At 37.4% G+C, this 23423-nt stretch overlaps 1 protein-coding gene across 14 annotated transcripts in view; it reads right to left on the reverse strand.

Annotated features, from left to right (window-relative positions):
* Positions 1–23423, reverse strand: part of Bnc2 (basonuclin 2) — a 406942-nt gene that overhangs the window by 146784 nt on the left and 236735 nt on the right. For all 14 annotated transcript variants that reach the window (XM_031377777.1, XM_031377780.1, XM_031377779.1 and 11 more), the window contains one exon: positions 1289–1391. In XM_031377777.1, the coding sequence (XP_031233637.1) occupies positions 1289–1391 (103 nt within the window). The remainder of the gene's footprint in view (positions 1–1288; positions 1392–23423) is intronic.

The following is a 23423-nucleotide window of genomic DNA, read 5'->3' on the forward strand; positions in this document are numbered from 1 at the left end:
AGCTCATATGGCCACTGCTGGGTAAAGTGTTAAACATCTTGGCCTTGTTAACGAAGGCAGGAAAAGTTCTATCCCTGAAGGACTGGTTACAGGAACGGTTGTGTCACCAAGCGCAGTCCTTCCAGTGTATTTCCCTGATGCTACTGTCTCTCCCATGGAGACATGGCTGAGAGGTCTCTACAGCTCCAAGATACATGCCCAAGCAAGCTAGGTACATGATAAATTAAAAGCGTTTCAAGACATGGCCTGGTGGTGTTACCTCAGATCTTGCTAGAATAACATGACATTTATAAAAAATACAACCCACTGGATGTTTGGCACTGCTTGGGAATGAAGAGTATGTCCACTTAAGAGCCAATACCCGAGGCTGTCAAAAACACAAGCCAGGGTTTCTTTTATAAACATTACCTATCTTTTAAAATTACACAGTCCAGAAGGAGGAGAAAAATGTCTGCTTATTTACATGTCTCCCTTTTCTTAAACACAATAAACACAAACCACATACAATACTATGCTTCATACGCAGTAAAGCCACGCTGAAGGAACAGCACTTTGTACCTGGTAAACACCATGCAGACTTAGGAGCTTTGCTTGGGCCTCCCTCACCTCAATGACACCAACAGAGTGTAGTTTTTAAGATCGAGGGCCGCCTCTAATCCCAGGGCACATTGAAAGGGGGTATTTACAGGTTGCTTTGTCAGATACCAGCCACTTGCTCACCCTCCTTAAACCAAACAAAGTTTAACATCTGGAAGGATAAACTCAGCACACACAATGGGGCGTGCAGTCACTGAGGAGTTCTCAAGCAGGGAAGATTTGCCAGGTTCCCTCTGAGGTCCAGGCCCTGAAAGGCCAACTGTGGTATGTTTGAGTTTCCATCAGGCCTGGTTCCTGCTGGCTGCTGCTGTGCTCAGTATGAACCCCACTGCCCAACTATTCTATAAACATCTCACCCTTCTGCCGAGAGCTGCCTGCCCAGCCTTCCTTCCTGGAGAGGAGAATGTGCTATTTGAGAGCTGCAGGATGAATGTTAAGGAATACTCGTAGCACAGCTGACCACTCTCTTCTCCAGGTCAATGACTATTCTTTAAAAAAAATCACACACACACACACACACACACACACACACACACACTCACATGCACCCACACATGCAATCGCACATGAACGCACACATGCACTCACATGCATGCACACGCGCGCGCGCGCGCGCGCACACACACACACACACACACACACACACACAGGAACATAGCAAGAACAGATGGAGGAGCCTAGATTTGCTCACCATGTGCCACCCAGCCATGTTTACACTGATCACACGTCCGCAGGTTAATCTTCCCAGGCTGGAAACATTCACACGTGCAGTTCACCAGTGTGCAGCGGATGGCCTGAAAACAGAGAAGGAGAGGAGATCAGCATCTATCCAAAAACATTTATTTCTTACTCTTTTTAATAAACAGTGCCCATATCTACTATCCAAGGTTTGATGCTAGTAAAGGTCTAACGACTTTTGAAAATACATTTTATATAAAAGTATTTCGCAACAAAGAGTTGAGAAAACAAAGCACATTGACAAACATGGTATGTTAAGTCTTTAAATGCAAAAGAAGTACAAGGTGAGTGTGGATAAAGACTCAAGTTCTCCATAGGACACTGGATCTCCAAAAGAGAAAAACAATTCGGTTGCTGCTGCATATGTTTACTTAACTACTTCCAATGATGCAAATAACAAGGTCCCTATGCTAAGACAACAGCCAAACATTGTTCAAAGGGAAGTATTTATAAAAGTAAAATATGGCAACAAAACAATTATTAAGAAAATCACTTTTGTTGGCTTTAATTTAAATGTTTATAACTATCATTTCCCAATCTCTTGGTTTTTCTTCGTTAATTCGTTAATTCTAGCTTCATGCCTTTTTAAGATGAAAGCAATCTTTTATTTCAAGGGTGACAAGAGAGTAAGTTGAAACTTTACTTTGAAACCAGATATAAAACAGTAAAAATGTTTCCATAAAGATTCTACACTTGGAAAAATACACTTCCACTCTAGAACACTGGAACACACATGAAATGTCTTTCAGTTCCCCACAAGCACTTTATAAATAACCTCAGCAGCAGGCCTGGAGGGCATGAGAGCAGGAGAGCTGGCAGGCTGACCAGCTCAGATACCTCTCAGGCCAAATCCAGGGCTTTGAACTGGGCCACCACAACATCTACCCTGTCAATGAACAGCTAGAGTGCATGAAGGGGCCGGTCCTACAGATCCAAAGTCACAAGATCTTCATGACATAGGGCAAAAATAGGATGTCCCAGTGGGCAACAACCAGATGTCTAAGTGAGGTTCCAGTGTTGACAAGACTAGCAGAAACTAGAAGCCTCGCTCATACCAATGAATAGCAAAGAAGTGTAGACAAAAGAGTCAATAAAAAGTTTTTTAAAAATTACCTCACCAGTTCACGTTATAAAGTGAATTCTTATAAATGGAGTGTAAATTTCTATGAGTGAAATCCATGCTTAGATAGTGTGCTCCTAACCTGTAACCCTAGATAGCAGTTAACAAATTTATCTTGTATATATGACTTTATTTGCATGGAAATTCTAGAGACAGAAGGTATTTAGCCTGATTACTCACCTATTAACAATCTAATATGACCATCTGAACTTCTGGAAAACATTTCCCTAGAGATTTAGATGTGATCAAGGATGACTGGCATGGCTGAGCCCCCTCCAAGCAGGGTTAGTTGCCTAACACTGTAAATTGGTACCGGACATCTACACAAAGATACACTAAAAGGTAACTTTCTGAAAGCATTTGGGTTTTTATGTGAACTTGAATCATATAGTTTTCTATCTAGATACTGTTAACATCTTTGGGCCAAGTCCGTCTACAATAGATAAGGTTCTTCTCCCTATAACCAGGTATTGCAGGTTTAAAGACTTACTCTTTCATTTCTCTTTCAACTCATGTTCTCTCTGTAGGTACCTACCCTGATTTAGATGGTACAGTCCTCAACCTGTGTTCTTTTTAGACTTAATTTGCTCCTTTGTTCAGCACTAAAAAGATATTTGAATTCACAATCCACCTGTTATTTCAGAGTTTCTTCTAATGCCTACCATTAGACTGTACCTTGTATAGGTTATTAAAAGTTGGCTACATATGTTAGTGATTACAGAACTAGATGGGTATAATGAGAAATACTCTTCTAAAAGCTCAATTTCCAATTCTCATACAAACTGGTATATCAGAATACATTTATAAGCAGCTTCTTCATATAAATTTTTCATTAATTAATGAACTAAAGATTTGATTGTACTATGACCAAAACAAACGTTTAAGAAACAATGTTTCCATTAAAAACAAGGTGCTTTCCTAAGTATCCAGTTGTAAATTCAGATATAGAGACTATATCAACACAAAAAATACTTAAGTACATAAGCGTAAACTTCCATAAATATTTTGTAAAACCCTTTGCCTTATCAAAATCAAACAGTGGACAATAAAAATAAATGATATTTTAAGAAGAATATTTAACTCTATAATAAATGACAGCAAACGGTTTGAGTCATTAATTTGATGTTTACTTTTCTAAAAGTTTTTATTTTACAACATTTAGAGCAAACCTTCACTTTTAGCAATAATCAAGACAAAAACAGAGTAAGAGATGTAGGTTAGCTACACATATACACACACACACACACACACACATCTTGCTGTTGGCTAACTCATTCATTCATTCAGAACCACTTAAATAACTTCATTCATCTTGTTTACTTGGGAATTAAATCTTTTCAAGATGATTTCTTTTTCATGGAACCTATTCTTTTTATACCCAAACATAGAACACTGGAACACCTCAACTCCATTGTATATAAACACTTAAGCACAGGACTACCTGTTTTGTATTCCTATAAATTCCAGAAGGCCTATCTGTTTTAAGCTCAGACTTATACAGACTACAATTCCTCCTTAAGGGAATTACAGATACTTAAACAATATGGCTAAATAAATATTTTGTATAAGAGACTATCATGGCTTCAAAGGAAGTTTTGTTTTAAATAATGTTTTTGAAATGGCATAAAACTCTGACATACTATTTATACACAACAAAACAGAACCAATATGATCGCCTGCCAACTCAGGCACACTTACAAAACAGATTTATCATAAACTATCAAATCTGGTTAAGCCTCAGAAATGTGCATGTTCTTCAGGGAGACAGTCTGGAAGAACTGCAGTGGAAGAACCTTTATTCCTGTGCATACCCTCAACTCTTTCTTCCATTAGCTAATGCTGGAGTGTTTCCCACTCTGCGGGAACTCTGCACAGGACTGTCAATATTACACTGTCTGAATGACAACATCTGAACGCCAGAGAGGTGGAAAGCTGCAGAAGCTTCATGGAGACTCTTCATTGCCACCTCTCTTTGCAGGTAACAATGTGCAGGCTGGCCAGCCCCGCTCACCACCTCATCCTCTCCGTACTCAAGAAGGAGCTAAAGGGGCTACCCTACCCCTCTAACCTACCTTGTAACTCTTGCCCTCAGCTCACAGGAACAGCAATCACAAACATTTTAACTCACAACACATTAAAAATAATTACTCCTGCTAACCTCTACCATGAGTTTCTTGAAAGAGAAATCCTTGCATGCTCAAACCAATGTCTCTACTTCCTCGTACCATCTACAGCTTAATTCTGCTATCTGAATTCTAGCCACAGGTGCCTGAAGCTGCACTCTCTGAAGTGATGCTAGGAGCACATTGGGTCCTCTCCCAGACTCCTTGTCCTCCTAGACCTTGGTGTAACTTGCAACCCAAACTCATCTTCATTCCTGAAAAGTTGAGACTCACTATCTAGCTTTTCAGGCAGCAACTTCTCTCTCGTTACAGTAAATAAAAACAGGAGTTGTCCATGGTCAGACTCTCCACTCTTCACTGGCAATTCTATCCTCTCCTACAGCCAACTACTGTGCAAAAACCATCACCTTGGAGGCAGTAAGTGTGTTAAGTGGTGAGAAATGGATAGCAGTGTTCCTGTGTACAACTTGGCAACTTGGTATTTACAGACTTCGTGATTAGAGGGTTTAGAGGGTAGAGCCCAAGAACAAGAGTTCTTAAGGTGATAGTTACCATCTATTCCACTCTATACTTCTGTCCAAATTTGGTTGCTTGTTATGTCCTTTACAATTAAGAATAGCTAGATTAATTGAATGTTTGCCATTTTATTTGTGGTGTGTGTTGTTGTTGTTGTGGTGGTGGTGGTGGTGGTAGTGTGTGTGTGTGTGTGTGTGTGTGTGTGTTGGATGCATATATGTGTCAACTGCTCACTCAAGTATGTATGTATGCATTACAGGGAGCATGTGGAAGTTAAAAGGTCTTCTTTTTTCACCATGTGTATTCCAGAGATCTAACTCAGGTCCTTAGGCTTGGTAATTAGGTCGTCCTCAGCTACATAGTGAATATGAAACCAACATAGGCATGAGATCCCAAAAAATTGAAGGGAGCAAGGGGGGAAGATTCTCCAAATGCCCAGTTTTCAATTCCTAATAATGGTTTCCATGAATTTCATGGTAATTTTCTCAAAAGACATAACTAATCAACATAAAGCATCAAGTGCCATGCCTGGAAAAGTAAAAGTTGAACAAATGACAACTGTTTATAATCTCAAGAAACATTTTGTATATATACAAATGATTCGCTTTTTCACTAAATTTTATCCCATTATTTTGTCTGATGTGTAACATATATTTAATGTTAAAGAGTAACTGATTTTGTGTGTATATGTGTATGTGTATCAGTCTAAGGGGGGAACAAATATTATTTAAAGCTCTAAAATAATATTAGTGGAGGTACTCCATGAGGTACATTACTACTCACTATATTCTTCTAAGATGGAGGGAAATATACAGTTTTAAAAGAACACCAGATATGTAGTAGCACCACACACACATCCACATCCACACTCTGTCTCACACCCACATCCACACCCACACCCACACTCTCTCTCACACCCACACCCACACTCTCTCTCACACACACAGTCCCAGCTACATGGGATGCTGAAGGACTGGCTTAGGGGTTTAATGATAACCTGGACAATATAAGTAAGACCAATCTCAAAAAAGGCATACCTAAATCCTACAAGTAAGCAAAGTTGGTTTACAAAATATTGAGTTTTAATATTAAATAAGAATGCATTTTTAAGGTATTCTGGTTATATTCCAAAGATCTATTCAAATCCTGATTCGACTACCATCCAAACAAGTCTCTTGGTCTCTTTCATTACACTAACCTGCACTAACTCTGTGAGTTTGTATGAGCTAAACATCAGGATTCTTGCAAAATGGCATGTCTCAGGAAAGAAAACTGTTGTTTCTGTTAATACTTAGTATATCTAACAAAGGAATTATACACAGGCTAAACATCTGTTAGCTGTTCCTTATGTAGAAATAAGTCCTTGATTTATCTGACACAAAATAACAATAGGCAAAATAAGGTCACAGGCAAACGCAAGCTTACAACATACGTGTGCAGATTCAATCACAGGGAGAAGGGGCTCTACACCAAAACTCATTTTACTTCCGGGTTTTAATTTTCCACCCCTTTCTCTTCCCCCCAAAAAAGGATTCACAGGACTCTGTGACTTTTCAAACACTCTTTCTGAGTGATTGAAACTCTAGCCAGACTCTCATGTGTAACTAAAAATGCTTAAACTCACTTTCTCGTTGTTCATTTCTTAGGGCAGTAAGGAGGATTTGTAACTTAGATCATGGAATTTCACTTGGAAAAATTTTAAGCATTTAATACTGAAGAACCTAATTTACAATAAACTTAAATTATGGAAAATTTTAATTGTGAAGGTAGCATTCATTCCAACCACTAGTGTGTACTGTAAACTCAGGAAGTGTGCTTTATGAGTATTTAGTGGTTGGCTGTAATGATTACCATTCCTATTCTCAGTTCTTCTCCAACAGCAGTGAGGATAACACCTGGGGCCTCTACCAGGAAATAGCCTACTGCTGAGTACTAGTCTCAGCTCATAAGCAATTTCTTCTTCTTAAACTCAATCCTTTAGTTTTAAAGTCATAACACACACACATATACATGCATATATATATATACATGCATATATACATACACACACGTATCATAAACTAACAAATATTTCCCTATAAAAGAAAAGTTTGGGGACAGTTTCTTCTTTTCCACATGTGGCAAATTCCTAAGGCCAACCTTCAAGGAGGTCCGTGAAGCTCAGTCTGGGTCTCGGGAAACTATCTCACATGCTTTGCAGAAGGCTCACCTTTCTAAACTTGCCAGCTCATACCACAAGCACAAAAACCTATAGCATGGAAAAGCTGATGGACAACTACTAAATTTATTAGTGACAAATAGTAACAATACAACTGTATAAGACAATTACTCTTTCTTGGTTACAAAATCCTTCCACACTGCATGTAAAGGAATACCAATCTTTTGGGCTCTGGGCATTGACAATCTGGCTTTACAATTAGGCAGATGCCAGTGGGCAGACATAAACCATGTCCTCAAAGGCCTTATACAGTTATCAAGACCACACCCAGAACCCCCCCCATTTCTTTACCAACCTAGAAATCTCTAGATAATTCTGACAATAAAAATATTACTAAGGTAGACATATCCTCTGCATTTATACAAAAATATAAATCTGAGGTTGAATAGTCAACGAATATGGTTTACAATTAACAATTATTGCTGATTATAAGACTTAGTCTAAGTGTCCACAGCTTGTTCAGCTATAACATAAACACTACTATACTCAGCATGTACAGGTAATGCCAAGAAAGGAGAAACACTATCTACAACACTATCTTAAAACTTAATGAAAAATTATGGTAAATATATGAGTAGTATGTGGTAGTAACATAACTTGAAAGTGAAACACTTCAAAAACATTCCTTATGTTTGCCTAATTGTTTTCATGACATATAAAGAAATAGTAGATGGCAAATTATCACTTTTCTATACCTGTGCAATCAGAAAATCCTTTTGGTCTTTTCAACAGAAAACACATCATTCAATCCTGTGTGCACTCCAGATGATTTGAAAACAGTCTGCTAGACTCACTACAAAGGGAAGATGCCATTGGTTTAAAAAGTAAGCAATTTGAGAAACACAGATATGTTTCAATGGTGATTAAATTTTTAAAAAGAAAAATTATGAACCAAGAAAATATATCATTTTCATAATAAATGCTCTAAAAATAACAGAAAGAAGTTCAAGAGACTCATTGACAAAGTCAACCTTAGAACATTTAGTACTGTTAAAATCAAGAGACAAACCCTCACTTTGAAGTTTCTCCTTCAAAAATACTGACCTCCATCAATAAGTAGATTATAAAATGTGGTATATTCCTATAATGAAATACTACTTGGCCATAAAAAAAGTGATACATGCTAAACCCTAAATGGACCTGAAAAGCATTATGCTAAGTTGAAGAAGCAAGAAGGCTCTAATCTAACTACATGACTCCATTTACATGGTGTGTCCATATGAAAAAACTATACAGATAGAAATACACTGATGGATGCCTAAGGCTTGGAGTGCATATGGGGTAAAGTCATGGCTAAAAGATATGAAATTATATTTCTAGGTGTTGAAAATGCTTTCAAAATAAAGTAGTGATTGCCGTGCATAATTGTTACACAGAAACACACTAAACCATATATTTAAATGGGTGGAAGTCATGTAGTGTGAAATTTATCTTAATGAAGTCATTCATAAACAGGCACACGATGTCTTGCACCAATTGTTATTTTCACTTATGCTAAATTATTAATTCTATAAGATAATCTTTCACAGGAGACACAGTATAACACAGTATCTGTCTTTGCCCAGTACAACTTTGCCAGATAAATACTAAATGAGTTAATACACAGATGGTAAAAAAAGGAATTTCAGTGGTACCTAATTTTAAAAACATCTTCCTTTCAAAATATTAAAAACTAATGTATTTATTTTTAAAACTAGTATTGAAATAGTATCATTTTTCTGGAAAATCCAGGACATTTTTTGAAAATTGGGTGTGGGAGTCTCAATTATAATGCTCGGCAATACTAATATGAAGATTCTAAAAACTTTGTACTTATAAATGAGAGTAGTATATTCTGTCATGCCTAGGTTCATAGTACCACTAGATTTACTATGATGGAAAAATTACTTCAGTCTAGAAACTAATTAAGTATGAGGGAGGAAGCAAAGTGAGAAACTTCTAAACTTATGGGTATATCATTATACATGACTCTGAATATTCCTATGACTGTGTGAATACTTAAACAGGGAGTAAGGGACACACAGAGGAACATAAATTTTCAGACACAGATCCAATGAGCATCTGTAGTCATTACCTCACGATCATAGCCTACCATCAATCGACATGAGGAAGACCCCATTTAAATAATTTAAGAGTTCAGAGTAAAAATCAACAGCGGGATATAGCCAATTATATAAGGAAAATACGTATGCTTCCATGGCATCAAAGCAGGCAAGCATCTGAGTGTGCAAGTGCTTCCCCCCCCCAATTAAATCAGGTCAATAGTAATATAAACTATTTTGTTAGATAATTAGTAATATTGAAGAAACAGAAAATGAAAAGACATTTCAATTTGCACAAAATATTTCCATTTCTTACCTAATAGTTAGCAATTCAGAAATTCTATTTAGTGCTTCTATACTTGAGAAATTTACAGACTATTCAAGCAGCTGCGACGACACAGCTAGATGGAATGGCCTCTTCCCATGGATACAGTCATCACCAAGATGGAAGTAAGAGGAGAGCTCACTAACCACTAAAACAGTTACACCCTAATTACACTCTGCAGCTGCCAGGACACATAGCTTTATACAAAAAGCCAGAATACTGATATCATCTGAATGTTAACAATCACCTCATTATACCTTTATATTGAATCAGCGATTTTTTCTTCCATTGATACATTTTCCATTCATTTGTACTAATGCAATTTGAAAGGTGGTCATGTGATTACACTTCTCTGTGTCATTCGTTAATAAAAACAATCACTAATATTATTGATATTCATAAAAAGGGATTTATAATTGTAATGTGATATAAGATGATTTATAAACCTTTTAATACTTTACAAAAATCTACTCTCTACTCAGGAAGAAGCAGAACAGTAAGAAATTCATGTCCTGGGTTTTCAGAAGCACCTTTGAATCCTGGAAAGAGAATGCAACTTACACAATGATTTTGTACTTTGGTAACCAGGTGGACAGGTTTAGGGATAATCCAAAACCTGTTCTACCAAATATAAGACCTCATCTCAAGGAACAAACCTATACTGTTCCTTCCCAACCAACACACTAAGATCTCCTTTAAGAAAAATGTCCAGAACTTCCAGGCTGAGGGTAAAGGCTCAGAATTTTGATTTTGACCTGGTTATGTGAAAGCCATGAGTTAATCTCCAACATTAGGAGGGATAAAGGAAGGGAAGAACAGTGAATAGAAGAAGGGATAGAGGGAGGATGGAAAGATTCTACTAGATCCTCTCTTCAGCATATTTGATAAAGGCTACATTATTTAAAACACCAAAACATTCTATTGAATCCATTATCAAGGATGAGAGTGAGGTAAATGACTTTTTGACTAAATTTACTCCCTAGGTTTGTCAAAAAGTTCACTATAGTGAACTAAGAGGGAATTTATCATTTTAGACGGCATCAATTCCTCAGGACAAGAGAGGCACACTCTATGAGACTAACAGCCGGTGTCTGTGCACTGCCATCAATCTTGCATAATATGCCGCAAATACATTCTCATATTTAATCACTAAAATCCCTAAAGTTAGGTTCTCATTCAAACAGTAGAAAAGAGTTTGTAAGACATCTTTAAGTAGAACAGGCCACAGCTAGTGAGCTGGACTATTTCCACACAGCCTGTTTTTGAAAAGAAAGAAAAAGAAATTCACATGGCTACCCCACTCTCATAAGTTCCAATAGGAATTTAACACTCTTCAATGTGAACCAAGATATAGAAAAGGAAAAAAGGGCCTGAGCATGAAGATTTAAGCAATTCGAAAAAATGAGAAAACCTGATACGTAGTTAACTTACTCTAGAATTTTCTACCAAAACTGGTATATTTTAGGTAATGTATATACTGGAGTTTAAATGGTTCTAGTATTCTCAGAGCTCCCAGGGACTAAAGCTCTAACCAAAGAGTACACATGGAGGGACTCAGGGCTCCAGCAGCATATGTATAGCAGAGGATGGCCAAGTCAGTCATCAATGGGAGGAGAGGACCTTGGCCCTGTGAAGGTTCTGTGCCCCAGTGTAGGGGAATACCAGGGCCAGTGAGCAGGAGGGGGTGGGGTGGTGAGCAGGGGGAGGGGGGAGGGAACAGGGGATTGTTTTAGTTTTAGGTTTTTTTTAAATTTAATTTTATTTTTTTCTTATTTTTGGAGCGGAACCTGGGAAAGGAGATATTGTAAATAAAGAAAACATCTATTAAAAAAAAAGAAATTTCAAACTCTTAAACATAAGATATGATACTTCCAAAAAAGACACATGGCTTATTACAAATCATTTTGTATCCATCCTTGTCTTGAGAATGCCCACTAGTAACACACATACCAACAAGCATTTTGCTATCTTCCATTCTGTCTATACTGGGACATCACAGTTACCCCATAAAGATGAGCTGCTTTGCTTAGATACAGGCATGACCACAGGAATCACACCTATTACAGATAACAATAATACGATGAACAGGTTACGCATCCTTACATATTACTAATGTTATGTCATAGAGTCCCCTGGTCTGTGCTAAGGCCTGGGCTGGGTTCATTAGAGCTTTGTACAAATCAAAGACGGCACATCTCTGTTTTTCCAGTAGCATAAATCATTGGAATTGTTCAAATGAAATCTCTCAGACAATGAATTTATACACAACACACACACACACACACACACACACACACGACAAATACAATGTTATTCCTTCTTATTGGTTTTTTTCCTTTTCAAATTCAAAGGACTGCATATTCAAATACTCAAAAAATTACACAAATGTCTATGAAATCTATAAGCATCCAGGGTAAAACATACCAAAAGACTGTTAAAAAATTGTTTTCATTTTGTCTGACACTATCTTTACACAGAAAGATAGCCAACTGCTAAGAAATTTCTGACACCACTAAGCAAATTGAGAGACCTGTGTGATGGTTGTTGTGAACTATGAGCTAACTACTGAAAATTAAGAAATAAATAGAAAAAGCCTGGTGGGAAAAAAGAGTGTCCCAAAACAATGTCAAGGTCATCTTGAGCACATGGACTGGGATCATGTATGTGTCAGCTGAATCAACATAATGGATTATAACAGCTTTGAAGCAGCTAATATGGTCCATTGGGTCAATAATCCGCGAACTAAGAAGGATTTACTTGACAGATTATAAATGGTTCATAAGAACTCAAAAATTACTCCATCAGATCAAAAATTCAATTTTCATATGGTGCCTTTCTACAAATTAGCCAAAAGAAAGTAATGACTCTGAAGTACTTCAAGGTCTATCAGTTAAAAATTCATGTTTTAAAGAAGAATGTAGAAAAGGCAATAAAAATTAAATGCCTTTTTGTAGGGTGAGCCAACTTATTTAAGGTCACACTTATTTGAGGCAACTTCACACACAAAAGGAACTGCTCAAAAGGCTTGTCCATCCTCCTACAGGCTGTTCACATTTACAGTACAAACAATGAAGCTCCTCCAACAGGCTGTTCACATTCACAATACAAACAATGAAGCACATGCATGTGCGTTTGCAGCTTCCCTGTCACATCCCAAAGGTTACAGTCACGGAGTAGATTTAAACACACAATTTCGAGAGTGACACCATCTCAAACTGAGGATACATACTGTGGTTGTTGGCACAGCTTTTTATCTGTGTTATTCAAGGTCTATGGGGAGATCAGGGCCAACCTATGGATGTTGGCTAACAGAAACAAACAACAAAAAGCAAGCAGGATTAGCTACAAAACATATTCAATAGAAGGGTGTGCTGCTTCAGGAGGAGCCAAAGCTTATAAAGCCTGTTTACTGAATAATTCTATTTCTATTCCCCTAGACTAGAGAAATGGCAAGCAGCCTTTAGAAAATTTCATTATACATTCATACTAGGTGATAGGAGTTTTAGATTAATTTTTAAAAAGTAAGCCTATCTACATGAATAGTCGTATTTACCAAGTTCATGGCTACAAAGAAGAGCACAGAAAAATGTTCCAATAATATAACAGGCTCTAATTAAAATTCTTAGCTTGGAAAAAATTCCTGTCCTAGGAAAGAAAATGTCATATATCACCTCTTTCAGTAAATGATATTAGCCTCTCTTCATCACAGAGACAGAAGGAATCACTTATTCTTCTTTTTTTCAAGAGTAACACTGAATAAAATAATAGATGTTTTCACATCCAAGTAGATTACCTATCGACATAAGCACAGTCCTCTTAACTTTCACACAAGGGAAAGAAAAATTCCAATAATTCTGAAATAGACAGATAAAACTTTTCTCTATGGCTGCAGCCACGCACTATTATATGTAACTGCTTATTTTTGAAAAGAGCCTTATTGGTGCTCTCTGAAGGATTTTCTTTTATACATTGCTTTATCCTATAATTTTGTCCCTGTTGGGCACGCTGCCTAAATTTAAACACAAACAGTCAAGCAATGAAGAAACATTAACACATTTACTGTGAACAAAAACTCCCAGTTGTACAGTGAAATTTTAATACATTTCAACTTATCTCTTTTACTAATGGGGAGAGTACAAACCCTGCAGGAATTCGCTCTGCAAACTGGTAATTACAGTAGACTCACTTTTTTTTATAATGCATATGTATAGTCAGACACACACACAAAAACCCTGGCTTCCCTTTTGATGTAGGTTACAATAGAAATGTTTTCAAAATTATGAACATGTACAGCCATTCTGAAGGAATGCGTTGTTTCACAGAAAGGTGCTTTTCCTTTGACTGTACATGGATATGAGCAGACATATCTCTACCTGTGTCCTGTACACAGCAGACAGCGTGCCCATTATTTGCATGCACTTTGTCATCCGCCCCTATAACCTTGGTGAACAGCATAAATCTGGTCCTGTTGGTATAAAGCGTCCTGATGTTCACAAAGAGGTGACAGTCTTGCCTTTCATGCCTATATTTCCCAGTTTGTCCTCTCCAGCTTTGGGGATTTAAACTTCAGTTTTGAAGTATCATTAAACACTGAAAACGACCAATCCAACTCACTAAAGGCGTATTTGCCTCTGAGTGAACACACTCTGTGTGTCTATCTGAACAAGCCCTATAGATTTATTAATAATGGTAGCTTAGATAATTTAAGGAAGTCAAATCTGCTATTACATCACTTGCTGGATGCTACATTATCTGTCAAATTTTTGTTTTGATAAGAAATTCTTAAAAATTTGAATCTACAAGACTGCCAAGTGTATCAATGTATAATCTATTTTGAACTTACATTTCTCTATGTTATCAGGTTGAAGGAAAGTTTGTAAGATTAAGACTTTGAAGTGTATATACTTTTGAAAAATTCTGGAAATTCCAAAATGGAGTTTCTAAATCCAGTGACTGGGTATTATCTACAAATTCCAGGCCTAAGGGTCTACAAATAGAAATCATAACATAACATTTAGAAGAAACACCCAGCATGCATTTCCGATCATAATATGCAAGCACATTTCAGGGATCTCTATCTGGCCTTCAAATTCATATGAGAATGGCAAGAGAGAATGCTCCTATGCCCGGCTGGGGAAGAATGAACTCACCATTGTAGCAATTCCATCACAATTTTCTTTTGAGGGAATTTGTAAGCTGAGACATTAAAATTTATGGTTCAGAGACATTAAAAGCATCTTGCCTCTACAGCAGTGGTTCTTAACCTGTGGGTCACAACCCCTTTGGAAGTTACCTATCAGATATCCTGAATATCAGATATTTACATTACAATTTGTAGGAGTAGCACCCTTACAGTTATGAAGTAGCAACCAAAATAATTTTAAGAGCAGGGGTCACCACAACATGAGGAAGTGCATTACAGGGTCTGCATTAGGAAGGTTGAGAAGCACTGCTCTAGGGTCTATTTATTTTAGGTAATTCAGTTACCAGTTCTAGCCTTAGGTCTCCTTGACACTGCAGAGAAAAAGAATTTCTCCTACAACCTTCCTAGCTCTCTAGTCCTGAAAAGCATTTTCTCTGTGTCTAAAGTCAAACAAACACAAGAAAGAGACTTATCCAAGCTCAGAAGCAGAGGCTGGTTCCACTAAAAACAGATGGATGGTGAAGTCCTCAAGAAACACCGACTGCTTCTATTTGGAAATGAAATAGAGTATTTCCCAACTCTTATATAAAGCAAATGCACACACACACACACACACACACACACACACACACACACACACACACACACACACACACACACACGCATACACACATACACACGCATACACACACACACGCGCACACACACACACACACATGCCCGCGCACACACACACACACACACACACACACACACACTCACACACGCTTCCAATGTTATTTCCTTAGCTCTGATGCACAGCTTCCAGATGGTATGCTTCAGCAAATAGTCAAGTAGAAATGGCACAACTGTAAGGAGGGACTTTCCATCACAATTTTCTTTTGGGGAATTGATGGGCTGACAAATTCTGTTTGTTTTTAAATGCTTCCATTAACAAATAAATGTTACACAATACTCATCTACCCATACACATTTTTTTCAATTAGTATTTTCTGTAAAATGGATATTTTGCAGTTGACTCTTTTTCCTTGACTACAAATTCTGGCTCAAAAATGAGTAAGTTAACAAGAAAGTACAACTATATACAAAATATCAAAAAAGTCTTTCTGTAACTTAAAAATCATACTGTACAATCAGTAAACATTAATAGCAGCATCATTGAAGCTTATCTTGGATACATGTTATTTCTCTATCTAGTCTGCTATCTAAAAGGTTGTTAGAAGCTGTAAAAAATAAACCAATAAACTCTCTGTCCCTTCACAAAGTAAATATTAAAGGCACTGTGATCTGATATAAGTTTAGTGTCAACCATGCTCAAATAATCTGAAATGTTTAGTCATAGCTGGCACTGTCAATTTATTAACTTTCTTAAGATTAAAAAGAAGTAGTAGAAACTTAATCCTCTTCCCTTGCTTCAGGGCATAGAGACAGTTGTTAACTAAAGCCTCCATCCAGTAGCGTGGCATGGCAAAGCACACCCTCTAACACCTTTTCTAAGGTTTTCTCAATTTCTCATTTAGTAAAAGGATAGGATAGCCTGAAAGAGTCTATTTGAATCCTTTGCATGAGAGATAAAATCCTCCCAAGCTGTTTCCTGAAGTGGGAGCAGGATGAATGGGTCGACTGTTCCAGACTCCTGGAGAATGAACGGCAGTTAAAGCACCAAACACAACATGCTCCATGCTTTCATCCATGTGAACCTTTTCGCTGAAGAATTGAGAACACCCTAAATGGGTTTCTAATTCCTCGGTATGAGTACTGATACAATACCATGTGGGAGGAGTCAACATAAACCAATCACCACTGGGGGTCTAGGAGTGATTTTTTAAAAAGCCAACAAAGCATTGTTGAACTTCTCTTTCACTTACACTCAAGAACTCTGAAGCTTTAAGAAACATGTACATGGGCTTCACTGTCTATTTTAAATGACCTCAGAATGTTTCTGAATTAGATATCATAGACATAGCTACTCAGGAGACAACATTTTGATTTCCACAAAGTACTCCTAGTTTGTAAAATGGCCATTTCCTACCCTATTCATACAATTAGTAGCTTCTACTCTAGTGACCCATAAAGATGTCAGCAAAGTACAACTGAGTGTGTTTTCTCTGAAACCCTATCTACATGTCCACGCAGCTTGTAGCAAGCATGCTTTAATAATCTGTTTATTAGTAAATGTGAGGCTAGTATTTTAATTTTAAAATACTTTAGCTGTGTTCAAATTTCTTAACCCTGATACACAGCCACGAGATGGTATACTTCAGAAAAGAGGCAAGCAGATATATATTACTTTTAGTAGGCTCTTGATCATTGTAATTTTCTATTACAGAACTGAACTATTGACAAATTCTGAATTTTATTCCTCCATCAACAATTAACAAATTTTAGAGTTAGGGTGCACAATGTTCTTTTCTTCATATTCTAGCTGCAAAAATATTAGTTTCAGTATTGATTACTATGAAAAGAAATTTTGATTCTGTATGTCAAAATAAAAATTTCCCCCATAATCAATTTGTCTGATTATTTTAAAAGTTGATAATGAGGACTCAGTGCTGGAAGCAATCAGTATAATATGGTCAGCTAATAAAATTAGACTGTCAGTTTATTATACCAAGTTTATACCTTAAAACTCTAGATCCAAGTGTTGGTCCCTTAGCCTTTTTGTCTAAGAAAGCAAAACACAGACAGGAGGCATTAGAAATGTAAAATGTATGCTAAAAATAATTCCTTTTATGTAAAAGTGTGTCTTGCATTAATCTGGGATCACAGAAAATATTGATAATACATTTTTTTTATTATTTAAACATTTTAGCCAGGGTGAGGGAGTCTATAAATTAACTGTGAGATCTGCACAGTTGCTTTTGAGAAAACAAGGTTTTGTATCACAATCTCTTCTTTTACAGTGAGCCTGATGTTTCCACATCTTTAAACAAAGTAAGACACTAGATATAAAGACAATAGGCATGTGTCATTGATCATTTTCCATGCTTTTTAGATACATAGAGGTCAAGGACCACAAGCAATGAATCAGAACTTTACCAGCATTTGTACAACAACAAGAAGGAGCCTCCTTGGTCCTGTAAATGGATTATGCTATCATGGTACCCATAGGAGACATAGGACCATACCACAAAACTGAACAAAATATAAATTCTAGATGTTTTACTTAAAGGATTTGTGGAGTGATAGAAAGAACCAAATGAGTGCTTCTTTGGACACTGCAGGGGAAGTGAGCCATTTCCTGAGGAAGGTTTCCAAAGCATTTCCCAGGGACAGAGTAGAGCATCTCACAGGAGCTGAGTTCCAAGCCAACTGAAGCAGGAACCCACTCCACACTCCTGAGACTGCAACTGATGGAAAGGAGAGAGGAAGCCAGGGAGAGCAGGAACTATGTACCTAAATGGCTATCCATTTTCATTTTTAAATGGATGCAGGGAAAGGGCATAAATGATTAATATACAAATCAACTCCCCCAGGGATTCCCTTCCTCCAGACTGCCACTACTTACCAGCTTTTCAATATGCATTTAAGAATGTACGGATTTGCTTACAACTGCCGATGGCAACAAGCAGATTCCGTAAGTGCTAAAAGATAATGTACAGGAAAAGTGCCCAGCGCAGCCAAGAGATCTAACTGTCCAGCCATCTGTCCCTTCCCTCTTGTCTGTATAATCAGAATGGGAACTGCATGCAGCAATCACGTTCTGACATGTTTAAAACTTTAAGGAAGGAGCCAATTTTCTTTTCTGGTCATTCCAAACCCTGGTAGCAACTAAAGCCTTGCTCCTAACCCTATGAATACAAAGCAGGTTCTCTGCCTAATTTACAGGAGTTACAACTGCACTGGGCCCAATGGCTCCCAAAGTCAGACTCATTTTTAAAAGACTAATATGCCCTCTTCTGGTTTCTGGCTTAAAAAGAAAAAAAAAAAGGCTAGTTTTTCAGATGGGAAATTTTTGAATTGAATCATGTTTATTTACTATTAATAACTGTATTTTTATGAGGGAAAACATTCATAGGTGAGTATTAGCAGTCCAAGAGCCCACATTATGCAGGCACTGTCCAAGGACAGTGATCTGAAAGGGGGTTTCTCAGCTGACTTCCCAAGTCCGCAAACAATGCTGAAGGTGATGCAATTTGCATGAACAAGGGTTGGAGAAAGAGAAATCAGAGTAGTCACTAGCAAATCTGAGAAGCTGTCCCCTTGGTGCCACACCCCCCTTCAGAGTGCCCCACTCTGCCCACTCAGCCCGGCTTCCACAGCTACAGACGACAGCAATGCCAATTAGTGTCAGCTGTGATGGGATTTTAGAGTCATGGACCTTTGTCTTAAGAGGAAGTGGGCTGCAACCACCAACTTACTACAGTACACAGGCAACCTAACAACCCATTAGGTGGAAATGACTTCTCAGCCACTTCCTCCAGGGACAACATTGGAAACTGATGGCTTAGACAGATGGGGACATTTTTACATTCCTGTATTACCTGCCCACCCCACCCCCCAGAAGAGGGATGTCTTATCATTTGATATTTCCAGATCCTCATTTCATCTGCTCTGTTCTCTGTGGTACTCTTTCACAATATTGTGTATATAATGTGATCCTGAAAACAGTAAGCTAAATATTGCAGAAATGGAGGGAGTCATCTCACTGTGTGGACAGAGAATATTTGATGGGTCACCCGCAGCGATTTCTGTAAGTTGCTAAAATCCAGAAATTTCATTCTGGAATGCTGCTCTAAGTGGGCTTCTGTGGCATGAAGGCATGGCTGCCCCCTTGCATGCTTGCGTCATGTTTGTTTTGGATTATATCAACGTTAATAGAAAGCAAAGCAATTCTGTCTGTCCATAAAGAAAGAGATGAAATCAGGTACACACACAGGCCCCAGAGGGGCTTCAGGTCCAAGTGCATGGGATGTGACACTGCTAAAAACAGGAGTGACTTCCACTCAGCGTCAGATGGGCTAACAGGAGTTACAGCAGAAGTGACACACGTTGAAAGTATACTTTCCAATGTGATTCTTAAAAGGCTTATTAAATGTTCCCAAAGCAAATCTGTTTATTACTCATCAGCCAAGTTTGTCTCACATTTCAACTCTGTGCAGAATTATGTCTTGAAGAGTATAATTTTGAAGAACCAAATGCGCATGTGCACAGACATCAGTTATCATGTCAAAGGTCATAATAAAAGGAACAATTAGAGCATTAGCAAGGACAGAATTAGTAAGGTGCAAAAGGCTGGACAGATGCAATCCCAAGAGCTTTTCAGTAATAATAAGTTTATGTGGGCTTCATGATTAACATCCCAAAGCCATTAATAATATTTCTGCTCATAACCTCAGGTGGGACTTATTAGTTTTTTATGTTTTTGTTTGTCTACTTTCAAACTTTATCAATTAATGCTTACACTAAAATGATTTAATAGAACAGCCTCTGTCATAGTCCTAATTACTAACACATCTAGAAAGTATCTCTCACTCTCATAAACACATCTAATATTTGAAAGTATTATAAGAGCTTGTGCAGAGGCTCAGTGAGTAACAGCATATACTGCACAAGTATTAGACCCCTAGAGCTCATGTAAAAAGCTGGTACAGGACAGACACAGACAAACACTGGTCACCCTAGCCTGGCGTGGTGGAAGGCTGAGAAAAAGGATCACTGGGGCTTGCTCAACACCAATCTAGCTGAAACTCAACAAATATCCACTTCAGATAGAGACCTGTCTCCGAGAAATAAGGCAGAGACCATTAGAGGAGGCTACCCAATATTCTCTTGTGGCCTCAGAACACATGCACTCGTATACACACACACACACACACACACACACACACACACGTGTTTGAGTGCATGTGCACACACATCATATACAGAAAATAAATAAAAAGTAAGTACTATGAAAAGAAAGAAAATCCTGATTAACATTTTCTGAGCGAGCTCTATATTTTGAAAAATGTTTTTTAAAAAGTTTTAAAAATACCCTGAATTCAAAGAAAATTTCATATATTTTAATAAATATAAGTAATTTTCAATTGAAAAGATCTTGTAGTGGTAATAGTGATAAGAATTTGTAAATGTGCTGAAGCTCACTGAGATGCCTACTTCAAAGTGGTTTAAATGGTAAATTTTATGTGAAATGAATTATATCTCAATAAACAAAAGACTCTGACAAGTAAAAGCCAAGAATACTTCTGAGTGTCAGCTGTTTTGATGTGTTTGTTTTAGAAAACGAACAAGGGCTCCTGTACCAAACGATGCCTCTCCTCCTTAGGAAGAAGAGAGCATGAACTTCCTGAAAGTAGACATCTCTTTCATTATTATCTAACCACCCTGACAGTCTCCTAAGAGGCCAAGTTGTTATCTCAAAATACTACAGTGCTCTGACTGCTTCTGTGAAACACAGAAAAGAAGTTATGTGAACAGAACACAACAGCTATAGATAGTAAAGAGAATGAAAAGAAATGTCTACTCCAAGATTGAGTCTAATTTATGTATTTTTTCCCATATATTACCTATTGTCTATAGAATTAGTATTTACTAATGCTGAACAAGTTGTCTTACTTCGACGTATAATACTCAGTGTACTAAATACTCCAAAAAGACAAAAAAAAAAAAAAAAAAAAAAAAAAAAAAAAAAAAAAAAAACAACCAAACAAACAAAAAACCCTTTACTCCTGGTTCAAATCATTAGGAGGGCATCGCTCTGTCATCATCTCAGTTATATGGGGAGAAGAGCGAGAGAGCCTACTTTCTCAAGCAGAGCCAGGGTTTGTAACTCTTAGTCTAACCCAGTCTGCAGTCTCTAACTGTTTTACAGCCTTTAGCCCCAAAACCACTGGAAGTCAAAAGCTATATGTATTCCTCTTGAAAAGAAGTTTATTTTGCTATAAGAGAAGGAACCCAAAGTAAAAATACACAAAGTATGAAGTATATGAAGAGAAGAAACTAAGTATATTACAAACAAAACTAGAGCCATAAAAAATCTAAATTTGTAGATCTGGAGTGTAGTTAATATACTTAATGACAAGGTCTCAATCTTTCCAGAACGCCTTTAAAAAATAATCTATTTGTAATATCCACCACTAGAAAGAAAGAAATACCTTACGCCTTCATTGATGGACAGATTTTTAGGTCCTAATCAATTATTCATAAGTTATTAACATATATGTTAATATATTAATGTTAATTGATCAAACAATTACAATTACAAAACATACAATGTTAATTTAATCAAACAATGTGTTAAGGAAATGTTTTGGAGAACAAAAGTCCAAGAAAGTAGAAATAATTCTAAGACTTTTAATTTTAAAAGTTAATAGAAAAAGAAAGGCACCATATTGGTTTGGAAAGGGAAGGAGGGAATAAAAAAATGTAATTAAATGAAGTAGCTCATACATCAAAAGCAGAAAAAGCAAAACCAGGAAACAGAAATGAAGAGCATTACTAAGAGCTGTAGAAGAGCTATGTTTCCATAAGCTACCATTAAAAGGAGCACAGGGCCAGTCCATACTTGTAAGATTAGCTGTGACCACTGAACTTAGCAGGCCTGTTAGAAAACAAGTGCAGGTCTAAACACGGCACCTATAGAAAGGTTGCACTTCAGGGTAAACAACCAATTTTGTATCTTCACAAAGTAAACTTTCAAAGCTCTAACAATCTTTGAGTTTTCTTACATTACCAGTGTTGTTAAAAACACATAGAAACCGAGAACTCTATTGAGACTTGCAGAGTGGGCCAAGATGTTCGTGTGTGATCCTAGAAGCTGCTCCAGTTCCCAGATGGCATCTCCTGAAGTCCTGGTGAAATCCCAGGGACTTTCCCTAAATGTCTAGGCAGCCTAGATGCCATCTTCCAGATGGAAAGCCCCCTGATGTTCCAATCACAAACTCTGACAACCCAATTCATAGATTAATAAAATTAACCCTTTTAGAAACACAAAATGAGCAAGAGCACTGTCTCCTGTCAATGAGTCATGGGTGTAAGTGTTCTTAATCACTTAATCAATACTCCTAGGACACCCAGACTTATGCTGATGACTACTGTTCTTACTACTCTCAAGCCTCATAGCATGAACTGGCTACCTTGTCTGGAGAGACTACAAAGCTATGCTCACTCTGAGCAAACCATCAAGAGTCTTGAGGCAATTAATTTGCATTGGAGGAAGGTTGGCCAGAAAAGTGTGGAGAGTTTTGATTAACTAAATCTAGCATCAACATCCATTTTCTATGAGCAGAAAAGGGTTTGTTATGTGTTATTTGTGAATTATTTATCTTTTCAGAGACACTTTATTCTTCACTTGTAGCAACTGCTTTCACACTAAATTTTCCCACTCATGAGAGATATTCTGTACCCAGAGCCAAGGAGGATGCCAGAAAAAAAGCATATGGCAAATAAAGTCATTGTGATGACTTTTAATCCTCCTTTTAGATAAGACTAAAATAGTATTTCTAATATGAGCAGTATATAGTTTCTAGACACACTGGTTACACATTTCTAAGTACTCTCAGCATTTGATGTATCAGCTGGTTCCATGAGGAAACTTGAAACGGGTCAGGAAACATAAAGAGTGAATTACGACTTCCAAATCTGTCATTTACATGCCGT

This window comes from Mastomys coucha, unplaced genomic scaffold (assembly GCF_008632895.1).
Source record: "Mastomys coucha isolate ucsf_1 unplaced genomic scaffold, UCSF_Mcou_1 pScaffold18, whole genome shotgun sequence".
NCBI lineage: Eukaryota > Metazoa > Chordata > Mammalia > Rodentia > Muridae > Mastomys > Mastomys coucha.